The following is a 23,345-nucleotide window of genomic DNA, read 5'->3' on the forward strand; positions in this document are numbered from 1 at the left end:
AACTCAGTGAGTGGCCTCGTCAGGGCAATGGTGGGAGTATTAGTGGAAATGTAATGGTGGAGTTGGGAGCATTCCAACCAGGCCCTAGGGGGAGCGTGACAAGACCCTGTCAATTGTGACAGCGGGGTCAAGGTACCACCCTGTAGAGTGTGGGATAGTAATGGTTTGTCCACCTGGTTCTAGATAAGAAAGTGAGATTGATAAAGAGCAGGAGGGAATGCCAAGGTGGTGAACATCGGTGATAGCGGGCTAGGTCTTGACGTGAGCACGCCCGTCCTTACATAAGATTGCGTTACTTTAACAGACAATTGTGCGGTCTTGTGACGCTTTACCCAAATAAAATGTATGTACTTTTTTCCCACAAATACTGTAGAGCTTTATTTTGGTGGTATTTGATCACCTGTGAGATTTTTATTTTTTGCGCTATAAACAAAAATAACGACAATTCTGAAAAAAGAAACAATATTTTTCACTTTCTGCTATATAACTTTCTTTTAAAAAAAAAAAAAAAAATATTTAAAATCTAAATTTTTCATCATTTTAGGCCAATTTGTACTCTGCTTTTTGGTAAAAAAAAATCCCAATAGGTGTATTTTGATTGGTTTGCGCAAATGATATTGTGTCTTCAAACTAGGGGAAAGATATATGTCATTTAAATTTTTTAAATTTTTTTTTACTAGTAATGGCGGCGATCAGCGATTTTTAGCAGGACTGCAACATTGCAGCGGACAGATCAGACCTCTAACTGACATTTTGACACTTTTGGGGGGACCAGTGGCATTACTACAGTAATCAGTGCTACAAATATGCACTGTTACTGTAATAATGACACTGGCAGGGAAGGGGGTTAACCCAGGGGCGATCAAAGGGTTAAATGTGAGCCTAGGGGGTGTTTTCTAACTGTCAGGGGGCGTGGACTTATGAAATCAACACAGAGACCTGTGATCCTAAATAGGAGGAACACAGGAGCTCTGCATTGATTCCTGAGAGAACAATGGTCTGCAGCAGACCGCCTATCTCTCTTCACAGGGAGCAATCGCGGGTGCTCAGGGGCAATCGCAGCTGCTGGCCCCGTGGATTGGCTCCCCGCTGGTGAGTGGGCACGCACTGTCCAGCTATCAAATGATCTCCATATGAAGCAAGCAGATTGGTATTATGTTAACCTGCTTATTGTGCTAATGTAAACAGAAGGGGAAACTCTGTGGGGAAAGACAGCAGAGACAGATTTGCTGGCTGATTAATGGTTTCCCCAATTAGACTCCACAGGAACAATTGAGGCAAGGCTACACACATAAAGAGATCCTCATATCTGACAGTAAATGTGTCTGTTCTTTGTTTCAGTAAATGGTATTTGGTCTGAATGGTCTTCTTGGGGACTTTGCTCCTCTCCATGTGGACGGGCTGAAAGAACAAGACACAGGGAGTGTCTGGCAGAATATCCAGATTACCCGTAAGTCAATTAAAGTGCATGTCCTCCTTCACCTTCACCTTTTCTGAAGTGTTTTGTGTGCTAAATGTTCTGCTATCTGTCAGTGCCATCTTAAGAGCATTATAGGCCTGTGGGCAATGCAGTGCACTGAGGCCCTGCCTACACAATCACCCACGAGAAAAACAAAAATGCACTGATATTCTTATTTATTTGCGCATCAATTGTATACAAAATGAAAGTGACATGCAGATGTTTTGGCTTTCTGAACATACAAAGACAAAATTAATTTCTGCACATAAAAAGTTAGTACTTACCCTTTCTGTCTTTCTTTCATTTCTGCCATGCTGGCTTTCACTTTAGGCTTCTACAGCAGTGCACCCGCCCTTGCGGCTCGCACTGCGGCTGTCCTGGTGTGTGTCTGTCTCCCGGAGGACTTTGGAAGCAGGCAGGCACTCCTGCTGCTGTGGGCACTTCCCCATTGCCCGATTAGCCTGACAGCAGTGCCAGGCTAATGATAGATTCCAAGTTCGGCCGCTGGGTCAGGTGAACACACACAGATACACGGGAGTCAGACTCGACTGTCCTGTATGTGCCTGCTTCCGTGGAGGTGGGCAGGTATTCCTGCAGTTGTGGACTCCCTTTCCACGGCCCAAGTGGCCTGATAGCAGTGCAGGGCTGACAGGTGCTTGCCACTTGCTAAGTTTGGCGGCGGGATGCACACAGGAGTCGGGAGTTGGGACTCAGACATCCCAACCTGCAAAAACTAATTTCAGGGAGGTGGCAAACTCATTTCAGGGAGGTGGCACTCCGCTCCCCCCCTCCCCCCCACCAGTTTAATACAACTAGAGGATGATCAAATTAAATGCAATCAGTATACAGAGATTTACTTCTTCTGAGAGATATTAAAGGAAAACTCTAACCACCATGACCACTTGAGTGATTTGAAGTGGTCATGGTAGTAGGAGTCAGAAACACTGCACATGCTGGGATATTTTCAATTTTGTAATGGGGCTAGTTGCACCCCTAGCACATGTGACTTACTGTTGGTGGGTACTGCTGGCTGGTACTACTGGTGGGTACTGCTGGCGGGTGCTGTTGGTTACTTCTGGCTGGTATTGCTGGTGGTTACTGCTGGTGGTTATTGCTGGCCGGTACTGCTGGCGGGTACTGCTGGCTTGTACTGCTGGCTGCTACTGCTCGTGGGTACTGCTGGCTGTTACTGCTGGCCGGAAATGCTGGCTTGAGATACATCACATTAACAGACCAAGTGTGAGGAGCGGCGCTGGAGGAAGCACGCAGAGCCGATGCTTCCTGTATCTCTCGTTCTCACAGGCGGAGTGCATTTGATATCACTCTGCCTGTGACTGTCAGGACGGAGCCAGAACTATACAGGAAATTTCGGCTCCGTTCTGACAGCTCAGCTGACACAGACAGCCGGGATATTGCGTGGCACATCGCGGGTGACTTGGGATGTCTGCTAATGCTTGGCTGGGTTGCTGGGCAGGTGGGGGCCCCTGGGCAACTGCCCAGCATTCCCATGCGGTAAGACGGAACTGCTATCTGTATAGCAGTCTGAAAAATTTCTCTGCTTCTCTGCTGTCTCTGCTTCTAACCATAGATTTTGCCATCTATGATCCATCTATTTCCACTGCCAGTTATTAGGTTTAAACAAATGCATCTGCAGCAGTGACTGTATCTGATAGGATGCCGTCACTATTCAGCTGACATTTTTTTCCAGTTCCTTTGATTTCTCAATCGAAACTTGCCAAGCCAGATGGTACTGACAGTGCGAACCATATCATCCTAAAGCCCGATGATATAAATGACATAGCAGATGCATTGTCACAGCTTTCAATGTGGCATGTTTGCTTCCAATTTTCAGAAGATGCTTACTTTGCCTACTGGCTGCACTTTTGCCTATTAATTTCAGACTTTATCTTTCTCTAGAAACACAGTGGAAGGAGCCATAGCAATAACTGAAGTATTCTTTTCGGGAACTCCCAGAGTATCATGTAATTCAATCGATGGGGAAACAAAGAGACTGGAGGAGAGAGTGGAGTGCAAGAACCTTCCTCCCTGTACATAAATGGTGAGATACACGTTTGCACTTATAAATTCCCAGCAATCTGAAGCAAGTGAATTACCCATAGGGACAGCCAGCTTTAACATAAACAGACTCAGAAAAAGTGCAAGGTCCCATGATAGGATGAAATGACATGGCCTTCTGTTGCCTACCTGCTGTGGCAGCTTGAGTGACACCCCTTGCTGGGCAGGATATTTCATGGGACATAGAGGGGTTCAAAACAAATTTGCATCCTAAAAAATTATGGACTCAACTATGTACATGGGGATCCATCCTGCAGGAATGAGGGCATTTTACAATGCTCAAAAGAATTAAAGGAACACTTTGAAAACACATCAGATCTCAATGGGGAAAAATATCATGATGGAGATCTATACTGATATGGACTGGGTAATGTGTTAGAAACTAAGGAATGCCACAACTTTTATTGAAAGCGATCAACCTACAGAAGGCTGCATTCATAGACATCACAAAAATCAAAGTGAAAAAATGATGCAGCAAGCTAGTGTAACGCTCCTGCGTTTTTATTTATAGGCTGGATTTGCAGCTGCAAAATCTCCACTCAGTAGTCATGTAGAGATGTGTTGAATACCAGATCCAACTCTCCAGGACTCATCACCGTGGGCGTGTCAGCTTCAACATACAGATATATACACACTCAATGAGATGTTCCTGGAGTGATAGGATGTATATGATAGTATGAAGGTGATGTGCTGAAGGGACAGGTGTGAACAGTGACAAGGATGGTAATCACTTGATAGGTTTTGTATAGGAGAGTTCAAGATGGTATTTAGGAATGCAGATAGGTTAGTATCGAGTATGCTAACAGGTGGTGAGGACAGCAGATGACAAATACAGGATAGACTAACCCAGTGCAAGGATAGATAGTAGTAGACAGGAGAGCTAGCAATCTATGCAGCAGTGCAGATGATAGATGGTAGTAGGCTGAAGAGCTAGCAATCTATGTAACAGTGCAGATGATAGGATAGTATAGATAGGTAGTAACAGTCCTTAATGTGCATAGGTAGATAGTGCAATAAGGTTATGGAGGGTTCCCCTGCGGGGTACTTATCACTTGTAATGTTAGTAGGTTAGAGAGGTCCAGTAGATAAGGAATGATCCGGTAGCGAGATACAGGGATCAGTAGCGAGGTTCCGGTCTGCTCCAGGTAAAGGGAATGGCTGGAGGTTCCGATCGAGAGACAGGCTTGAAAGCATGTGGATAGCAAGGCAGGTTGAACGAACAATGTGAGTGAGACCGCCGGCGGTTGAAATAGCCGCTCTGCGGCGCTCAGCAGTGACATCATCGTTCTTAAAGGTATATGCGTACCACCTGAAGAGAAAGGTGGGACGCTTTACAGAGGAAAGTGGTGATTAAGGGTACCGGAGGTACCAGAATCTTACAGTACCCCCCCCTTAAGGCCGGCTCCGGAAGGCCTATAGGACAGGTTTCTCTGGGTGTTTCGAGTGAAAGTTCCGTATAAGTCTAGGCGCATGAATATCAGAGTGTAACGCTCCTGCGTTTTTGTTATAGGCTGGATTTACAGCTGCAAAATCTCCACTCAGTAGTCATGTAGAGATGTGTTGAATACCAGATCCAACTCTCCAGGACTCATCACCGTGGGCCTGTCAGCTTCAACATACAGATATATACACACTCAATGAGATGTTCCTGGAGTGATAGGATGTATATGATAGTATGAAGGTGATGTGCTGAAGGGACAGGTGTGAACAGTGACAAGGATGGTAAGCACTTGATAGGTTTGTACAGGAGAGTTCAAGATGGTATTTAGGAATGCAGATAGGTTAGTATCGAGTATGCTAACAGGTGGTGAGGACAGCAGATGACAAATACAGGATAGACTAACCCAGTGCAAGGATAGATAGTAGTAGACAGGAGAGCTAGCAATCTATGCAGCAGTGCAGATGATAGATGGTAGTAGACAGGAGAGCTAGCAATCTATGCAGCAGTGCAGATGATAGATGGTAGTAGTCTCAAGAGCTAGCAATCTATGTAACAGTGCAGATGATAGGATAGTATGGATAGGTAGTAACAGTCCTTAATGCAATAGTAGTAGTGTAAGTTATGGAGGTTTCCCCTGTGGGGTACTTATCACTATAGTATAGTAGTAGAAGGGTCCGGTGATGAGGAAGTGATCCAGTAGGGAGATACAGGGATCAGTAGCGAGGTTCGGGTCTGAGGAAGTGATCCTGGTAGCGAGATACAGGGATCTGTAGCGAGGTTCCACAGCAAGACACGCTTGTAAGCATAGATGCAAGGCAGGTTGAACGAACATGTGAGTGAGAACGCCGGCGGTTGAAATAGCCGCTCTGCAGCGCTCAGTGATGACAGCATCGGTCTTAAAGGTGTATGCGCACCTACCAGAAGAGAATGGTGGGACGCATACACGGAATGGAAAGTGGAATAAGGGTACCAGAGGTACCAGAACATTACAGTACCCCCCCCTTAAGGCCGGCTCCGGAAGGCCTCTAGAACTGTTTTTTCCGGGTATTTCGAGTGAAAATTGCGAATCAGTCTAGGGGCATGTATATCAGAGGTATCCAGCCAGGTGTCGTCTTGGGGCCCATAGTTCTTCCATCGTACTAGATATTGGAGTCTTCTTCTGTGGATACGAGAATCCAGAATCTCCTTTATCTCAAATTCTTCTCCGCCTTCAACTTGTACAGGAGGTGGAGGTGGGATGGTAGGCCTTATTATTTGGTTAGGAACATGTGGCTTCAATAGCGACACATGGAAGATGGGATGGATCTTGAGATCTGCCGGTAAGGTGAGCTGTACTGCAGCTTTTCCAATTAGTTTCCTGATTGGGAAGGGTCCCAAGAATAAAGGCCCAAGCTTTTTGCTAGGGATCTTTAATCTTAAATTTTTTGTTGATAGCCAAACGAGGTCCCCAATAACATACTGAGGAGAAGGTCTTCTACGAAGGTCGTAGTACCTTTTTTGTTGACTATGAGCGTGTGATATGGTAGTATTGAGTAAACCCAAAGAGTCTTTTATTTGGGTAAGGTAATCCAAGGCTACTGGATTACTCGATTGCAGGATGCGTGGTGGAAGAAGAGTGGGATGAAACCCATAGTTCAAGTAGAACGGACTTTGCTTCGTAGTACTGTGGGTTGCGTTGTTGTAAGCAAATTCCGCTAGAGGAAGGAGATCCACCCAATCATCCTGCAGGTATGATGTGTAGCAGCGTAGATATTGCTCAATGCACTGGTTGACTCTTTCAGTCTGTCCGTTGGTCTGAGGATGGTAGGGAGAAGTGAGCTTTCGCTCAATGCGTAAAATTTGACAAAGTGCTTGCCAAAATTTAGAGATAAATTGTGAACCACGGTCGGACAAAAGAGTCTTTGGAATTCCATGCAACTTGAACACATGTTTCATCAGTAGTTCCGCTGTTTGTTTGGATGAATGTAGTCTACGGATAGCGATGAAATGTGCCATCTTTGTCAAGTGGTCCACTGACACTAGGATGGTATTAAATCCTTTGGAAGGTGGTAGTTCTACTATGAAATCTAAGGACACAACTTCCCATGGAACCTGGGGTATTGGTAGACTACAAAGTAGTCCTGATGGTTTTGTAGTGTCAATTTTGGACCTTGCACAGATGTCACATGAAGAAACAAATTTTTGTACAGACGTCTTCATATCAGGCCACCAAAACTGCCTGGTGAGCAAATTAAAGGTTTTCGTCATACCCATATGTCCTGCCATGGGTACATCATGCGATAACTCCAAGATCTTGGTGCGCATAGTAGGGGGTATGTAAAGTTTGTCATTGTAATAGAGGAAGCCTTCTGCATCAGTACTTAGTTGTGGTGGAGGTGAATCCATTCCTATACTGTGCAAAATCTCTTCCTTCAAGGATCGTAAAACACCAATAATGCGTTCATAGGGTATTATGGGAATGGAAGGGATTTCGGCGCAGTTATCTTCGGTTAGTCGTGATAGCGCATCCGCTTTTTTATTTTTGTCTGCAGGCGTATAGGTCACTAAGAAATTAAATCTTAAAAAGAATAATGACCATCGTACCTGCCGGTGGGAAAGAGTCTTGTTAGTCTGGAGGTATTGAAGGTTTTTATGATCTGTATATATGAGTATTGGTAACTGGGTACCTTCGAGCAGATGTCGCCAATTCTCCAGTGCCAATTTTATGGCAAGCAACTCCTTTTCACCCACTGGGTAATTCACCTCTGGGCTGCTTAGTGATTTTGAAAAGAAAGCAACTGGGTGGAGTGATGAAGTGTTTGTTGGTCGTTGGGAGAGAACTGCTCCTACTGCCATATTTGACGCATCTACCTCTAGAATATATTGGAGGGATGGGTCTGGATGGCGTAGTATGGGAGCAGAAGTGAAGCTTGATTTTAACAAGCAGAAAGCTTGATTTGCTTCTTCTGACTGTAGCACCACCCCCGCAGGAGCTGCTGATTATATTATTGGGTCTACACCCTGCCTAACAACCCAATCAAATTGGCTCGATCCCTCCTCAGGCACAACTGACCCAGAATAGGACTGGACTATCAAATAGATACACAGGTTGGAATACAATACTTCACTATGCAACAATACCTTGTTACCTTCTTGAATAGTAGTCCTTCTGGGTGACACAATGGAACAACGCACAAGATTGTAATTAACCAAACTTAGTTTACTATATATCAAATTGAATAGGGGAGATACAATACAATACAATACAAGTCCATAAAAGGTTATTTAAAACAGCTTTAAAAAGGTAAAAGAATACCCCCACACTCCTCCTGCATTAAGGCTAGACACAGTACCAGGTAGGTGGGCCTATCTGAGTCCCTCCCCCAGAGTTCTCTTCTTTCTTGTTGATCTTCGCTAGCAAGGTTATTGAATAGAGCTCATTTGTAATCCAGATTAGGAATAAAGATCAAGAGAGAGAAAACAACGAGCTGTTAGTTGTCACCGCAGGGTGTCTGCGTAACTGAGCAATAACTTCTGCGAGAGAGATAAGCCTCTGGCGACTCCTTTACAGACCTTATTGTTTGTCTATGAGTCTCCTGAGAGAGTATGGTGATAAACCCCGGGGTTTTATCACCTCCTGCTGCGCTACCGCTATCTGTAGATAAAACTGTCTCTTCAGCAGATAAAGTCAGTTATTGGGCATGTGCCCTCTCACCAACAGAAGTTTCTCCTTCGCGCGCTTCCACTGCGGTCTCAGTCCTTTGGCTATATGCCAGCCGCGCGGGGTCCTTCTGGCGGATGACTTCCGGTCTCGGCAAACAGCAGTATGACCTCCAGGAATGTGCCTCGTGCTTGAGATGGGACGGTTCCACGTCGTCCCTCCAGGCTAAAAGGCTCTGGCCCAATATCCAGTGTCAGTCCTTCACTCTCGCTCGCTGGTTCCTCAGAGTCCAGCGCAGAAAGGCCCCCCCTTCGCGCGCTTCTCTCTTCCTTTAAATAACCTCCCCCATAGTGCCGTGCGGTGCAGCCGTGCACCCTGGATCTTGCAAAGCAGCCTGGGAGATGTAGTTTCTTCATCTTGTGAAAAGGAAGTCACAGCCCGGGAAATTCCATGCAGCTACCACTAGAGGGAGCCTAGTTCCTGGATCTTGCAAAGCAGCCTGGGAGATGTAGTTTCTTCATCTTGTGAAAAGGAAGTCACAGCCCGGGAAATTCCATGCAGCTACCACTAGAGGGAGCCTAGTTCCTTCCCACATATCAAACAGTGTCTTTAGGCATGTTTAACCCCGCTACACACTCCCCCCACTTGAGAAACTTTGGTCCCCAAAGAGGTCAACAGTATGTACCCTAGTGCATAGGTTGGCATTATACAACAAAAACATTAACATTTTGCTGAAATAAGTCAATCTGAATACATCCAATTTTGTATTCTAATAGCAGTGCAACAGTAAAACGATAAAGTGCAATTAATAAACAAATAAGTGATTTCTACAGTGTTAATATAGTGCTGATTTCTAGTGCTTTTATATAGTGCTCCTTTAAAAAGCACATGTGCCTTTGCAATTTCTTAAACACTTACATCTTAAAGTTTGTGTTGAAAAAAAAACATCAAAAGGTGAGAAAGAGAAAAAAACATATAGTGAGGTCAGAGCAACAAAATGTGCGCAAACATTAACTCACAAAGTAAACCAAATTGTGAACATCAAAAACTGTGCTTATTATAATGGCCAAACCCAATATCCTTATGTACAAACTTAAATGCAAACGTTTTCTACTTCAATACTTTGTTCTCATGATCTCTCACAGACCCCCCAAAACTTGGGTGGCTTGTACAGTTGTGCCTGGGGGTGAGCTAGGGTTGTCCCCCACCAAATCTACAGTGGAGGAACTAGGCTGGTCAGGAGATCTTTTGGAGGTAAAAACAGCTTCTTCCGAACATTCACCCAATTGATCATAGGTCAGTCTCTTAGGTGGGTGAATGACTCTCCTTTCCCTCTGTTCCCGTGGAGGCATGCTCTCAGAGGTGCTAGGATCAGGCACTTCTGAGGATTCTTCAATGTCCCCCTCCTCATGTTCCAACACAGAGGAACCTGATGGTTCAAGAGAGGTCAGTTCTTCTTCAGAGAAGGGTGCAACCTCCTCCTCAGGATCTTCATCCTCAGCTGCTTCTTCTGGAAGCATATGAAAGGGTATGAATTCAGGGGCTTCTGCCCGAAGGGCTCCTCTATCAGCCAAGTCAGATGAAGACAGGGAGGCAGGTGTGGGTTCTGGCAACTGAGATGACCACAACCAGTCGGGTACCTCCTCTTCATCTTCCAAATCTTCAGATGGAGAACTTCCCTCTCCCTCATCTGGGAGCGTCGTCTGAGATCTGGTAACTGGTCTGGACCGGCGAGAAGTCGAAGGGGCCTCTGACAAGTCTTCCACAGGGGGCATACGAACCGCTTCAGAGAGAGGCAGCAAATGGTTCCGATGCCAAGCCTTCAATGGACCCACACTTCCTTCAGGCCGAATTTGGTACACAGGAAGGTTTGGCAGTTGCTTGCAGATAACATAAGGTTGGGACTTCCAGCGGTCTGCCAACTTGTGTTTTCCCGGGACACCCAAGTTTCTCAACAAAACCCTGTCCCCTGGTTGCAGGTCATGGATCCGAACTTTTAGGTCGAAATTTTTTTTATTCCGCAGTCCACGTTGATCAGATGTGGCCTGAGCCTTGTCATAGGCCGCTTTCAGACTCTTCCGCAGTCGGTCCACATATCCTCTATGCGATGCTGAAGAGGTATGATCAGGCGAAATGCCAAAGGCCAAATCCACTGGCAACCGAGCCTCCCTTCCAAACATCAGCCGATAAGGGGAATATCCAGTAGCATCACTGACAGTGCTGTTGTAGGCATGCACAATGGCAGCTACGTGCTTGCCCCAATGCTGTTTCTTCTCTGAGCTCAAAGTCCCCAACATATCCAAAAGAGTCCTGTTAAATCGTTCAGGCTGGGCATCCCCCTGTGGATGGTAGGGAGTGGTTCTAGTCTTTTGAATGCCTAACATATCTAACAGTCTCTTGATCAGTCTGCTTTCAAAGTCCCTTCCCTGATCAGAATGGAGGCGTTGTGGTAACCCATAATGTACAAAGAACTTCTCTACAAGAACTTTGGCTACCGTTGAGGCCTTCTGATCCCTTGTTGGGAATGCTTGAGCATATCTGGTAAAATGGTCTGTTACCACAAGGACATTCCCCTGGCCACTCAGATCAGGCTCTAAGCAAAGGAAATCAATGCACACCAGCTCCATGGGTCCCTGACTTTGTAGATGGCCCATTGGGGCTGCTTGACGTGGCAGAGTCTTCCTCTGTATACACCGGACACAAGAATGACAGTATCCTTCAACTTCGGCCCTCATACAAGGCCAGTAGAACCTGTCCCTGACAAGCTGAAAGGTTCTTTCGGGCCCCAGATGGCCATGATTATCATGAAGAGCGGCCAGAACTCCCTCTCTGTATTTAGCTGGTAAGAACAGTTGCCACTTCTCCTCCAGATCTTCAGATGGACCTCTCCGGTAGGCCACTCCTTCTCTGATCTGTAACCGGGTCCACTCTCTATGTAACAGACGGGCCCCCTGAGGGGAGTCAGTTAGAAGCAACTCAGGGCTCTGGATCTCCAAGGCTTCCAAAAGAAGTTTTCCCAAAGGGTCTTCCAACTGCTCCTTCCGCAAGTCCCTTTTGGACAGCCGGGGCAAACCCTCCCCTTCAACCTGGGTCACCTGGCAGTAGCATTTGGGTACTCCGATAGCCGAAACCCCAATCTCTTCTGCTCTTGACCCTCCTCGGGATCGAAATTCAGTTCCCTGATATAGGGCACGCACCCCTTCTGGAGCCAAATGGGTCCATTCTTCCGCAGGTTCCTGTGGAACATGCAACCTTCTGGATAGGGCATCTGCATCCCTATTTCCGATTCCTGGCCGATACTTCAGGCCAAAATTGAAGCTAGAGAGGGCAGCCAACCATCGATGTCCTGTTGCATCCAGCTTGGCCGTAGTCAACAGATAGGTGAGGGGATTATTATCTGTCTTGACAATGAATTCAGCTCCGTACAGGTAGTCTTTCAATTTGTCAACCACTGCCCACTTCAAGGCCAAGAATTCAAGTTTGTGAGTAGGATAATTCCTTTCAGCAGGCAGTAGGCTTCTGCTCACATAGGCAACAGGTCGCAGATGACCCTCATGCTCCTGATAAAGTACCCCCCCCAGCCCATCTCGGCTGGCATCAACATGCAGTTCATATGGTTTTGTGGGGTCCGCATAGGCCAACACAGGGGCAGTGGTTAGGGTTTCCTTCAGCTGGACAAAGGCCCCTTCGCATTCCGGGGTCCACTGATCCTGGATGGATTCCTTAGCCTTCCGGGGGCCCATGGTGGACTTCGCCGGCTTTACCAACTCAGGGACATCATCTTCTTCATTCTTCAGGAGCTCATTTAGGGGTCGGGCAATCTGGGCGAACCCCTCCACAAACCTCCTGTAATAGGAGCAAAAGCCCAAGAATGACCGGAGTTCGGTCACATTTGTGGGTCTCGGCCAGGAAGCAACAGCATCCAGCTTGTCCGGGTCAGTGGCCACCCCTTCTTCAGACACGATATGGCCCAGGTAATGGACCGAGGACTGATAGAATTGGCACTTCTCAGGAGAAAGTTTCAGACCTTCTTCATGTAGCCTCTTCAAGACCTTTTCCAACCTCTCCTCATGTTCTTCCAAAGTTCTGCCAAACACGATAACATCATCCAAGTATACCAGTACCTCTATCAAATTCATATCTCCAACGGTCCTCTCCATCAGCCTTTGGAAGGTAGCAGGGGCCCCGGACAACCCCTGAGGCATGCGATTGAACTCAAAGAACCCCACAGGGGTGATGAAGGCTGTTTTCTCCCGATCTTCAGGGTGCATGGGGATCTGATAATACCCACTCTTTAAGTCCATCACACTGAACCACTTCGCCCCTGACAGACTCTGTAGGGCATCTTCGATTCGAGGAGTGGTATACTGGTCTGGGATGGTTCTTCTGTTCAGCGTTCGGTAGTCGATACAAAGCCTCAAAGATCCATTTTTCTTCCGGACTACCACTATCGGGGAAGCATACGGGCTCCTGGATTCTCGGATAATCCCGATCTTTTTGAGCTCTGCCAGCTGTTGACGTAGATCTTCTAAGTCACCTAAGGGGACTCGCCGGACTCTCTCCCTGAAAGGCTTGTCCTCACTCAGGCGGATCTTATGAGTGGCGCTCCTGGCACATCCCACGTCAAACTCGTCCTTAGAGAATATTTCCCTCCATCGAGCAAGTTGTGCCTTGGCCCTCTTCACCCATTCCGGCGGGAGGGCAGCGTTTCCAGAGCAAAGCTCCTCTATAACCGCTTCACCCTGTTCCTTTTCTTTGAAATCAATGGGGGCAACTGGGGTAGCCGGGTTGACTTGGCCCAGGAGCACTCTGGCCGGTACCTTCACTGGTGTAATAGAGGTGTTTCTGACACTCACTAAAACCCTTCCACGGTTTTCCTGTAACACCTTCAAAGGGATCACCTCAGGGATCACTTCTATCCCTCTCTGTCTCTCCTTTTGACCTGATTCAAAGATAATGAAGGGACCCGGCTGTTGCCATGTGAGTTTAACAGAAGCCTTAAAACAGGCCACCTCTCCTGGCTGTAAGACCTTTTCTGCTCTATCCAGCTTCCAGAGTCGTCCAACTCCTTCTGCGGGGGTCTCTTGCTCCAACACTAATCGTTGGTAGGCCTGCCGTAGCATGGGATGGATCCTTGGCGCCTGAGCATCTTGTCCCTGGACCAGTTGTATCAGAAGGCGCCTTACCAGGTCAGTGTTTGTTCCTACGATGAGAGAGCTTTTGTTGGCCCCTGGTGGACGAGGACAGACCACCGCTAAGGTGTCGAAGGTTTCCGCTTCACCAGCCACTGATGGATCAAAGGTCAACTTGATTGGCAGATACCCGTCATAGGGAAAACTTTGGGTCCCAATACCCCATATCTCCAGATCTTCCAACTTCTGCAAAGGTAGATGGGTAAGATATTTATCATAGAAGTCTCTATACAAAAGAGTCACCTGGGCCCCTGTGTCAAGGAGGGCTCTTGTGTAAATTCCTTCCACCTGAACCGAGACCACTGGGGAGGGCCCGACCAAGTTAGTTGGGAATTCTCTTGATGTAGCCTGGTTGTCTGATTCAGTTCTCTGTACCCTGGCCCTCTTCTCCTTTTTCTTCCTTGATCTGGGCCCCCGCTGAACCCGGTGTGCATTGACTCTCCTTCCCTCAGTAACCCGGAGTCTAGAACTGGGGGTGTTATATTGGGGTCTAACCCCCTGACTCGGTTTCCCTGATCCTGCACCACTCCTGGAGTCCCTTAAAACTGGCAGACACCCGGTTGACTCCTTCACCGGTGTCCTCTGAAGTTTCCCGCTGGCTCGCGAGCTTTCGTGGCAACCTTTCCTGAGCTGGGACATACCCTTCTAACATGCCCAACTCCCCCGCAGTTGAAACAAGTTAACAATCTTGCAGGCCGTGGCTCTGGATCTGTGCTGAGACTAACAGGTTCATCTGGCCTCTCCGATATACTCCCCTTGGGTAGAGTGGATACCTGACCAGTCAGGATGGACACCATTTCTATCAACTGAGACACTTGGGTCTTTAGGAGTTCAACTTGAGAGTCACCCTCTTCCACACTTATCACTCCAACCCGGGCAGTTGAGTCAAACTGCCGACTTTTCTTCTTGTTGTCCAACATGACCTCTTCCTCTCTGACCATTCGAATCAGGTCGGGGTATTCTAGAATGCCGCCATCTCGACGAGTTCGTAACAGTATGGCAATGGGATCTAAAGGTTGAGCCCCTTTCAGAACCTGTCGTGCACGAGTCTCATCTATTTTCCGGGGGTCTATTCCTTTCTTTAACAGAATCTGGTGGATAATCCTATCCAGACGTTTAATGAATTCGGACAACTTCTCCCCCTCTTCTTGATAACAGTGGTCCAACTGGTAGAGAAGTTCAGCCGCGTTCTCCGTCCGACCAAACACATCTTGCAGAATGTCCAAATAATCCTGTGCAGTGCAGTTCTTCTTGCTAAGCTTTAGATTACGTACAGCCTCTAATGCAGGTCCCCTTAAACTCTCTGTGATTCTCTGCTTCTTGTGCTGTTCTGGTACCTCCCATTCCTCCAAAGCCTGAGTGGCGGTATCTAACCACTCTTCGAACCCATCTTCTGCTGAAGGCACAGGCTGTTTCCCAGAGAATGTCCGGAGCTTCCTATATCCAGTCATCAAATAGCTTGAGGAGTCCCTACTACATTTTGCCACAATCTCCCCAAGAACAGCACACAGTTCTGAGCTAAAAGTCGACAAAGGTGATGACTCAGGATGCCCTTCTTGGACACCTTTTTCTTGGCTGGATACCCCAGGGGTGGTGGATGAGGGACCCGCAATAGGAACTCCTGGATGTATCAGGAAAAGTTCTGTTTGGTCAGTAGTTTTTACACTGTTTCCGTTGAAATAATCAGGGACCCCCTTCCTCCACTCACACAGTGCATACGTGTGTGGGACAGTGGTGTCAGTTTTCATGTCAATCACCCAGAATTTCCTGTCTGTGGATAGTGCCCTCAAAACAGGGAGGAGCTTTTCTTCAGTCCAGGCTTCTCCCTTGATTTCAACCACCAGGCCATTTTCCACTATGACATTCTCTTCCTTGCACCACTCAGCAGCAGCGACAGGATCCATTTCTGCGTGGGAGGGGATTCTATGGCTGAGAGGGTTGTATTGCAGGACTGTAGAAATCCCGGACGAGCCCCCACGTGTAGCACCACCCCCGCAGGAGCTGCTGATTATATTATTGGGTCTACACCCTGCCTAACAACCCAATCAAATTGGCTCGATCCCTCCTCAGGCACAACTGACCCAGAATAGGACTGGACTATCAAATAGATACACAGGTTGGAATACAATACTTCACTATGCAACAATACCTTGTTACCTTCTTGAATAGTAGTCCTTCTGGGTGACACAATGGAACAACGCACAAGATTGTAATTAACCAAACTTAGTTTACTATATATCAAATTGAATAGGGGAGATACAATACAATACAATACAAGTCCATAAAAGGTTATTTAAAACAGCTTTAAAAAGGTAAAAGAATACCCCCACACTCCTCCTGCATTAAGGCTAGACACAGTACCAGGTAGGTGGGCCTATCTGAGTCCCTCCCCCAGAGTTCTCTTCTTTCTTGTTGATCTTCGCTAGCAAGGTTATTGAATAGAGCTCATTTGTAATCCAGATTAGGAATAAAGATCAAGAGAGAGAAAACAACGAGCTGTTAGTTGTCACCGCAGGGTGTCTGCGTAACTGAGCAATAACTTCTGCGAGAGAGATAAGCCTCTGGCGACTCCTTTACAGACCTTATTGTTTGTCTATGAGTCTCCTGAGAGAGTATGGTGATAAACCCCGGGGTTTTATCACCTCCTGCTGCGCTACCGCTATCTGTAGATAAAACTGTCTCTTCAGCAGATAAAGTCAGTTATTGGGCATGTGCCCTCTCACCAACAGAAGTTTCTCCTTCGCGCGCTTCCACTGCGGTCTCAGTCCTTTGGCTATATGCCAGCCGCGCGGGGTCCTTCTGGCGGATGACTTCCGGTCTCGGCAAACAGCAGTATGACCTCCAGGAATGTGCCTCGTGCTTGAGATGGGACGGTTCCACGTCGTCCCTCCAGGCTAAAAGGCTCTGGCCCAATATCCAGTGTCAGTCCTTCACTCTCGCTCGCTGGTTCCTCAGAGTCCAGCGCAGAAAGGCCCCCCCTTCGCGCGCTTCTCTCTTCCTTTAAATAACCTCCCCCATAGTGCCGTGCGGTGCAGCCGTGCACCCTGGATCTTGCAAAGCAGCCTGGGAGATGTAGTTTCTTCATCTTGTGAAAAGGAAGTCACAGCCCGGGAAATTCCATGCAGCTACCACTAGAGGGAGCCTAGTTCCTGGATCTTGCAAAGCAGCCTGGGAGATGTAGTTTCTTCATCTTGTGAAAAGGAAGTCACAGCCCGGGAAATTCCATGCAGCTACCACTAGAGGGAGCCTAGTTCCTTCCCACATATCAAACAGTGTCTTTAGGCATGTTTAACCCCGCTACATGACCATTTGAATGTTTTTTTTATACTTGTCAGTTGTGTGAGAGGTCTCACAATGGCGGAAAAGTTCTTGATGAACTTCCTATAGAAGTTCGAGAATCCTAGGAATCGCTGTAGGGCCTTACGAGTTGTTGGTATAGGCCAGTCTAGAATACAGGATATCTTACTCATATCCATCTTAATTACAGTTTTGGATATGAAGTATCCTAGAAATAATATTTCTTCTTTATGAAATAGGCATTTTTTTAATTTCACGTATAGACTGTGTGAGAGCAGTCTGGACAACACAAGTCTTACATGTTTTATGTGTTCAGGCATAGATCGAGAATAGATAAGTATATCGTCTAGGTATACTACAACACAGACATCAAGTAAGTCTCTAAAGATGTCGTTTATGAATCTTTGGAAAGCTGCGGGAGCATTACATAGCCCGAATGGCATCACAAGGTATTCGAATAGTCCGTATCTGGTTCTGAATGCTGTTTTCCACTCATCCCCGTCACGGATTCGGATTAGGTTGTATGCCCCTTTCAGGTCTAATTTGGTGAAATAAGTAGCCCCACGCACCTGTTCAATAAGTTCAGGGATGAGCGGCAAAGGATAGCGATCCTTTATCGTAATCGTGTTTAATTGCCTATAATCGATAATAGGCCTGAGACTGGAATCCTTATTGCGGACAAAGAAAAGTCCTGCAGCAGTGGAAGAAGTAGAGGGTCTAATGAACCCTTTTGTCAAATTCTCATCCAAGTATTCCCTGAGATGAGAAAGTTCATCCTGTGAAAGGGGATAAACATGACCGAAAGGCAATTTGCTGTTAGGGAGTAGATCGATAGTGCAATCGTAATCCCTATGGGGAAGCAACACTTGAGCATTTTTCTCAAGGAACACTTCGGACAGATCCTGATAGCATAGTGGTGCAATTTCATCAGACACCACAGACAGAATCTTCCCATAAGATGGGAGGTTACACGTATTCTCACAATAGTGAGAAGGGAAAACCAAAGTCCGTTTTTTTCCAATCTATGATTGGTTGGTGTGTGTGTAACCAGGGAAGTCCCAAAATAATAGGAAAATGGGGTGAGGATAGTATGTCAAAGGTGATGGTCTCCACATGTGATTCGTTGGTAGTGGCAAGGAGTGCCTGAGTCTGGTTGGTGATTGGACCAGAAGACAGTGGAATACCATTAATGAAACTAACAGAAACAGGCTTAGATTTTGAAATAATAGGTATTTTATTTAAGGTAACAAAGCGTGTATCAATATAGTTTCCACAAGATCCAGTGTCGACCATAGCCTTGGTGGTGATCCTAGTTTGGTCCCACTGTAATATTAAATGAACAAAAAGATAGGGGTTAGAGAAGGAAGTCGTTAATCCTCCCAGCAAGACATGTGAACACTCAGTAGTCGTTAAAGGTGGGCGTATGGTTCCTACATCCATGGGAGTAGGGTCAACGGCCGAAATCTGAGAAGGACTAGACAATGGCATTCCCATCTTTTCAGCCCTTCTTTCTCGCAGTCGTCTGTCGATGTTGATACTAAGTTGTATCAAGGCCTCCAAGGTGCCAGGTAAATCCGCTCGGGCGAGCTCGTCTTTAACAGCTTCCGATAACCCGAGTCTGAATTGAGTTTGCAAAGATGTGTCATTCCACCCTGAATCAAGGGTCCATCTTTTGAACTCAGATACAAAGTCTTCTACAGGTCTCCTTCCTTGTTTTAAGGCCCTCAACTGAATATCAGCAGTACTCTGCCTATTGGGGTCATCGTATAAACTAGCGAGTTCCGCTAGGAATAAGGAATAGGTGTTGAGAATCTGATCATTACTCTCAAAGAGAGAGTCTGCCCAGGCCCGTGGATCACCCGTCAGGTATGAAATAACGGTACAGACTTTTATTTGATCAGTGGGGTATGTACGAGGTTTTAACAAAAAAAGCAATTGACATGCGTTTTTGAATTCACAAAATTTTTTCCGATCACCTGTAAACACTAGAGGAGGGTTTATTTTAGGTTCAGGAGGCTGAATAGCAGTAAGCCGTGAGAGCTGGGTTACCTGCTGTGTCAGAGTCTGATTCTTTTCTTGTACGTCAGTCAGAGCAAGTATTAACGCTTTTACTTGTTGTGTTAATTGTGTCACTTGAGTGGGTAATTCTGCTGAATCCATTTTTATGGTTCGTTCAATCTGTAACGCTCCTGCGTTTTTATTTATAGTCTGGATTTGCACCTGCAAAATCTCCACTCAGTAGTCATGTAGAGATGTGTTGAATACCAGATCCAACTCTCCAGGACTCATCACCGTGGGCCTGTCAGCTTCAACATACAGATATATACACACTCAATGAGATGTTACTGGAGTGATAGGATGTATATGATAGTATGAAGGTGATGTGCTGAAGGGACAGGTGTGAACAGTGACAAGGATGGTAATCACTTGATAGGTTTTGTATAGGAGAGTTCAAGATGGTATTTAGGAATGCAGATAGGTTAGTATCGAGTATGCTAACAGGTGGTGAGGACAGCAGATGACAAATACAGGATAGACTAACCCAGTGCAAGGATAGATAGTAGTAGACAGGAGAGCTAGCAATCTATGCAGCAGTGCAGATGATAGATGGTAGTAGGCTGAAGAGCTAGCAATCTATGTAACAGTGCAGATGATAGGATAGTATAGATAGGTAGTAACAGTCCTTAATGTGCATAGGTAGATAGTGCAATAAGGTTATGGAGGGTTCCCCTGCGGGGTACTTATCACTTGTAATGTTAGTAGGTTAGAGAGGTCCAGTAGATAAGGAATGATCCGGTAGCGAGATACAGGGATCAGTAGCGAGGTTCCGGTCTGCTCCAGGTAAAGGGAATGGCTGGAGGTTCCGATCGAGAGACAGGCTTGAAAGCATGTGGATAGCAAGGCAGGTTGAACGAACAATGTGAGTGAGACCGCCGGCGGTTAAAATAGCCGCTCTGCGGCGCTCAGCAGTGACATCATCGTTCTTAAAGGTATATGCGTACCACCTGAAGAGAAAGGTGGGACGCATTACAGAGGAAAGTGGTGATTAAGGGTACCGGAGGTACCAGAATCTTACAGCTAGTCCATTTTGCAGAAAATTCATTGCAGCAACTCAAAATGGTACTCAGTAGTTTGTATGGCCCCCACATGCTTGTATGCATGCCTGACAATGTTGGGGCATGCTCCTCATGAGATAACGGATGGTGTCCTGGGGTATTTCCTCCCAGATCTTGACCAGGGAATCACTGGGCTCCTGAACAGACTGATGAAAACCTGGCGGCGCCGGATTAACCGAAACATAATGTCCCAGAGGTGTTCTATTGGATTTAGGTCAGGCGAGTGTGAGGGCCATTCAATATTATCAATTCCTTCATCCTCCAGGAACTGGCTGCATACTCTCGCCACATGAGGCCGGGCATTGTCGTGCACCAGGAGGAACCCAGGACCCACTGCACCAGTGTAGGGTCTGACAATGGGTCCAAAGATGTCATCCTGATACCTAATGGGAGTCAGGGTGCCATTGTCTAGCCTGTAGAGGTCTGTGCGTCCCTCCATGAATATGCCTCCTTAGACCACCATTGACCCACCACCAAACAGGTCATGCTGAACGATGTTATAGGCAGCATAACATTCTCCATGGCTTCTCCAGACCCTCTCATGTCTGTCACATGTGCTCAGGGGGAACCTGCTCTCATCTGTGAAAAGCAAAGGGTGCCAGTGGCGGACCTGCCAATTCTGGTGTTCAATGGCAAATGCCAATCGAGGCTTTTTCAAACGTCAGGCTCTCAGGCCACCCTCATGAAGTCTGTTTCTGATTGGAGGTCATTTTGTAGGGCTCTGGCAGTGCTCATCCTGTTCCTCCTTGCACAAAGGAGCAGATACGCAGATACTGGTCCTGCTGATGGGTTAAGAACCTTCTTTGGCCCTGTCCAGCTCTCCTAGAGTAACTGCCTTTCTCCTGGAATCTCCTTCATGCTCTTGAGACTGTGCTGGGAGACACAGAAAACCTTCTGGCAATGACACTTATTAATGTGTGTGTAACGGCTGCTATTGCCACTAGCATTAGGCACTGTCTTCTTTGGGCAGGGACAGCTCCCCCCCCCCCCCCCCTGCCGGGAGAAGACAATGGCCTGGCAGGAGGGATTCCCGCATCAACACTGTCTGTGTTGATGATGGAATCGAGCATGAAAGAAATTTGCTCCACATATGGTTGGCCTAAGGCTAGGTTGGCACAAAATGCACCAGCAGTTGCCATAATAAATCTTTTAGGAGTGGCAGGGATTATCTCCCCAAAAAAGACACTTTGCAGAGGCACCCAGAGCAAGATGTTTCTCAGAAAGCTGGAGAAAAAAAAAACACTTTATCAAGTGTTATATTATAAAAAAACTCAAAAGACTTGGGACACCAACAACATGCGGGGGCGCATAGCATGGTGATCGCGGCTGCACGTGTTCATGGGCTCACACTGACCGAGTGAGTGGCAAGGAGAACCGATCAGCTGCATCTCCCTGCAGGGGAGACCTGTACAGGTAATTAGGGCACTGATCATCAGTGCCATGGTTACAGTACAGACCCAGCAGTGCCCATCAGTGACACCAATCAGTTTTTATTAATAATGCCAGTCAATGCTGCCTTTCAGTGCCACCTTTCCATGCCGCCTATCATTGCCCATGAGTGCCCCCTATCAGTGCTCATCAGTGCCCATCAGTGCGGCATATTAGTGCCTCCTCATCAGTGCCACTTAATCAGTGCCAAAAAGTGCCGCCTCATCAGTGCCAAAAAGTGCTGCCTCATCAGTGCCCATAAGTGTCACCTCATCAATGCCCATCAGTGCAGCCTAATCTACAAACATCAGTGGAGGAGGAAAATTACTTACAGTATCTCACAAAAGTGAGTACACAATTTTTTGTAAATATTTTTTTATATCTTTTCATGTGACAACACTGAAGAAATGACACTTTGCTACAATGTGTCAGTGTTGTCACATGAAAAGATATAATAAAATATTTACAAAAATGTGAGGGTGTACTCACTTTTGTAAGATACTGTATTTACAAAATTTACTGACAGAAACTAAGAATTTTTTTTACTTTTAGCAAAAAAAAAAAAGCAGTGATTAAATAACGCCAAAAGAAAGCTCTACAATGATAAAAATGTCATTGGGGTACAGTGTTGTATGACCGCACAATTATCATTCAAAGGGTGACAGCCCTGAACGTTGAAAATTGGCCTGGGCCGGAAGGGGGTGAAAGTGCACTGTATTGAAATGGTTAAACTTGTAGAGCACAAAAGAAAGGTATAACATGGTAACCTAAAAGCTGAAACATTTTGTTTTTTTTTTTTGTTTTTTTACAGCAGTTATACAGCAAAGCATTCAGTGAATGGAGGATGGGTGTATAAAATTACAGGATCTGGGTCCTCCAAAGAATGTTTTGTATTCTGGGAAAAATACTATGAGTTCTATGAATGGAGGAGGTGGGGGGAAGGAGTGGGCAAGTGGGGAAACTCAAGCTTATAGCAACTGATCTTAACTCCAGAGTGTAAGAAACTCAGCGCTGAAAGGTTTCTTTACTATATTGCAGACATACTTCATTACAGGTAAGGTGTGTCCCCTGATGATGCATAGCAAAAATAAGAAATAAATAAATAATAAACTTCAGCTCTAATTATCCAATATTTAAAAAATGAGGTGGCACAATAGACAGGTGAGCGAGGTAAAGCAATTATGTTTTTAAGCACATGCTCATTTTAAATTGCCCAGTTTTGATAGCTCACTCATACAGCTGGTTCCTTTACTAATCATCATTACTTATTATATATCATTATTTTTCAGGCTTTTTCTTTGTGGCTAATTGAGGACGACTGCAAAGCACCAAGAGAAATTGGTGGTCCCTGTCAGCAAAAATCAGAAAAAAAAAAAAATATAGCGTCTGAGGTTTATGATAAATAAAACTACTATTAGTGTCAATTACTATTTTGTATTGTGCTCTTTCACCCCATAGAATAAACCTCTACCGTTTATCCTGTCCTTGGCTAATCTTAACCTTTGTATTTGCACATTCTGTTAGCAAACTCACCAAGGGCTGTTTAAAAGCCAAAGTCTACCTTTTTCACATGCTTTTAACTCCAACATATTTTTCTATAAAGAAACTCTTCGTTGCCTCCCACCCCCCATAAAAATTAAAATTCAGCAGATGGAAATACTGTAGCTGCTGACGTTTAGGAGAAGGAAAGCTACCT

The 23,345-nt window shown here is 46.1% G+C and overlaps 1 protein-coding gene across 1 annotated transcript in view; it reads left to right on the forward strand.

Moving 5' to 3' along the window:
• Positions 1–23,027, forward strand: part of LOC309559834 (properdin-like) — a gene marked incomplete at its 5' end in the record, with an annotated part of 141,186 nt that extends 118,159 nt beyond the window's left edge. The window contains 3 exons of the mRNA XM_082263267.1: positions 1,342–1,450; positions 3,377–3,518; positions 22,939–23,027. Coding sequence (XP_082119393.1) covers positions 1,342–1,450; positions 3,377–3,515 — 248 coding nt within the window. The 3' untranslated portion in view covers positions 3,516–3,518; positions 22,939–23,027. The remainder of the gene's footprint in view (positions 1–1,341; positions 1,451–3,376; positions 3,519–22,938) is intronic.
• Between the last annotated feature and the right edge of the window lie 318 nt (positions 23,028–23,345).

This window comes from Pelophylax lessonae (genome assembly GCF_965119305.1).
Source record: "Pelophylax lessonae genome assembly, chromosome: 7".
NCBI lineage: Eukaryota > Metazoa > Chordata > Amphibia > Anura > Ranidae > Pelophylax > Pelophylax lessonae.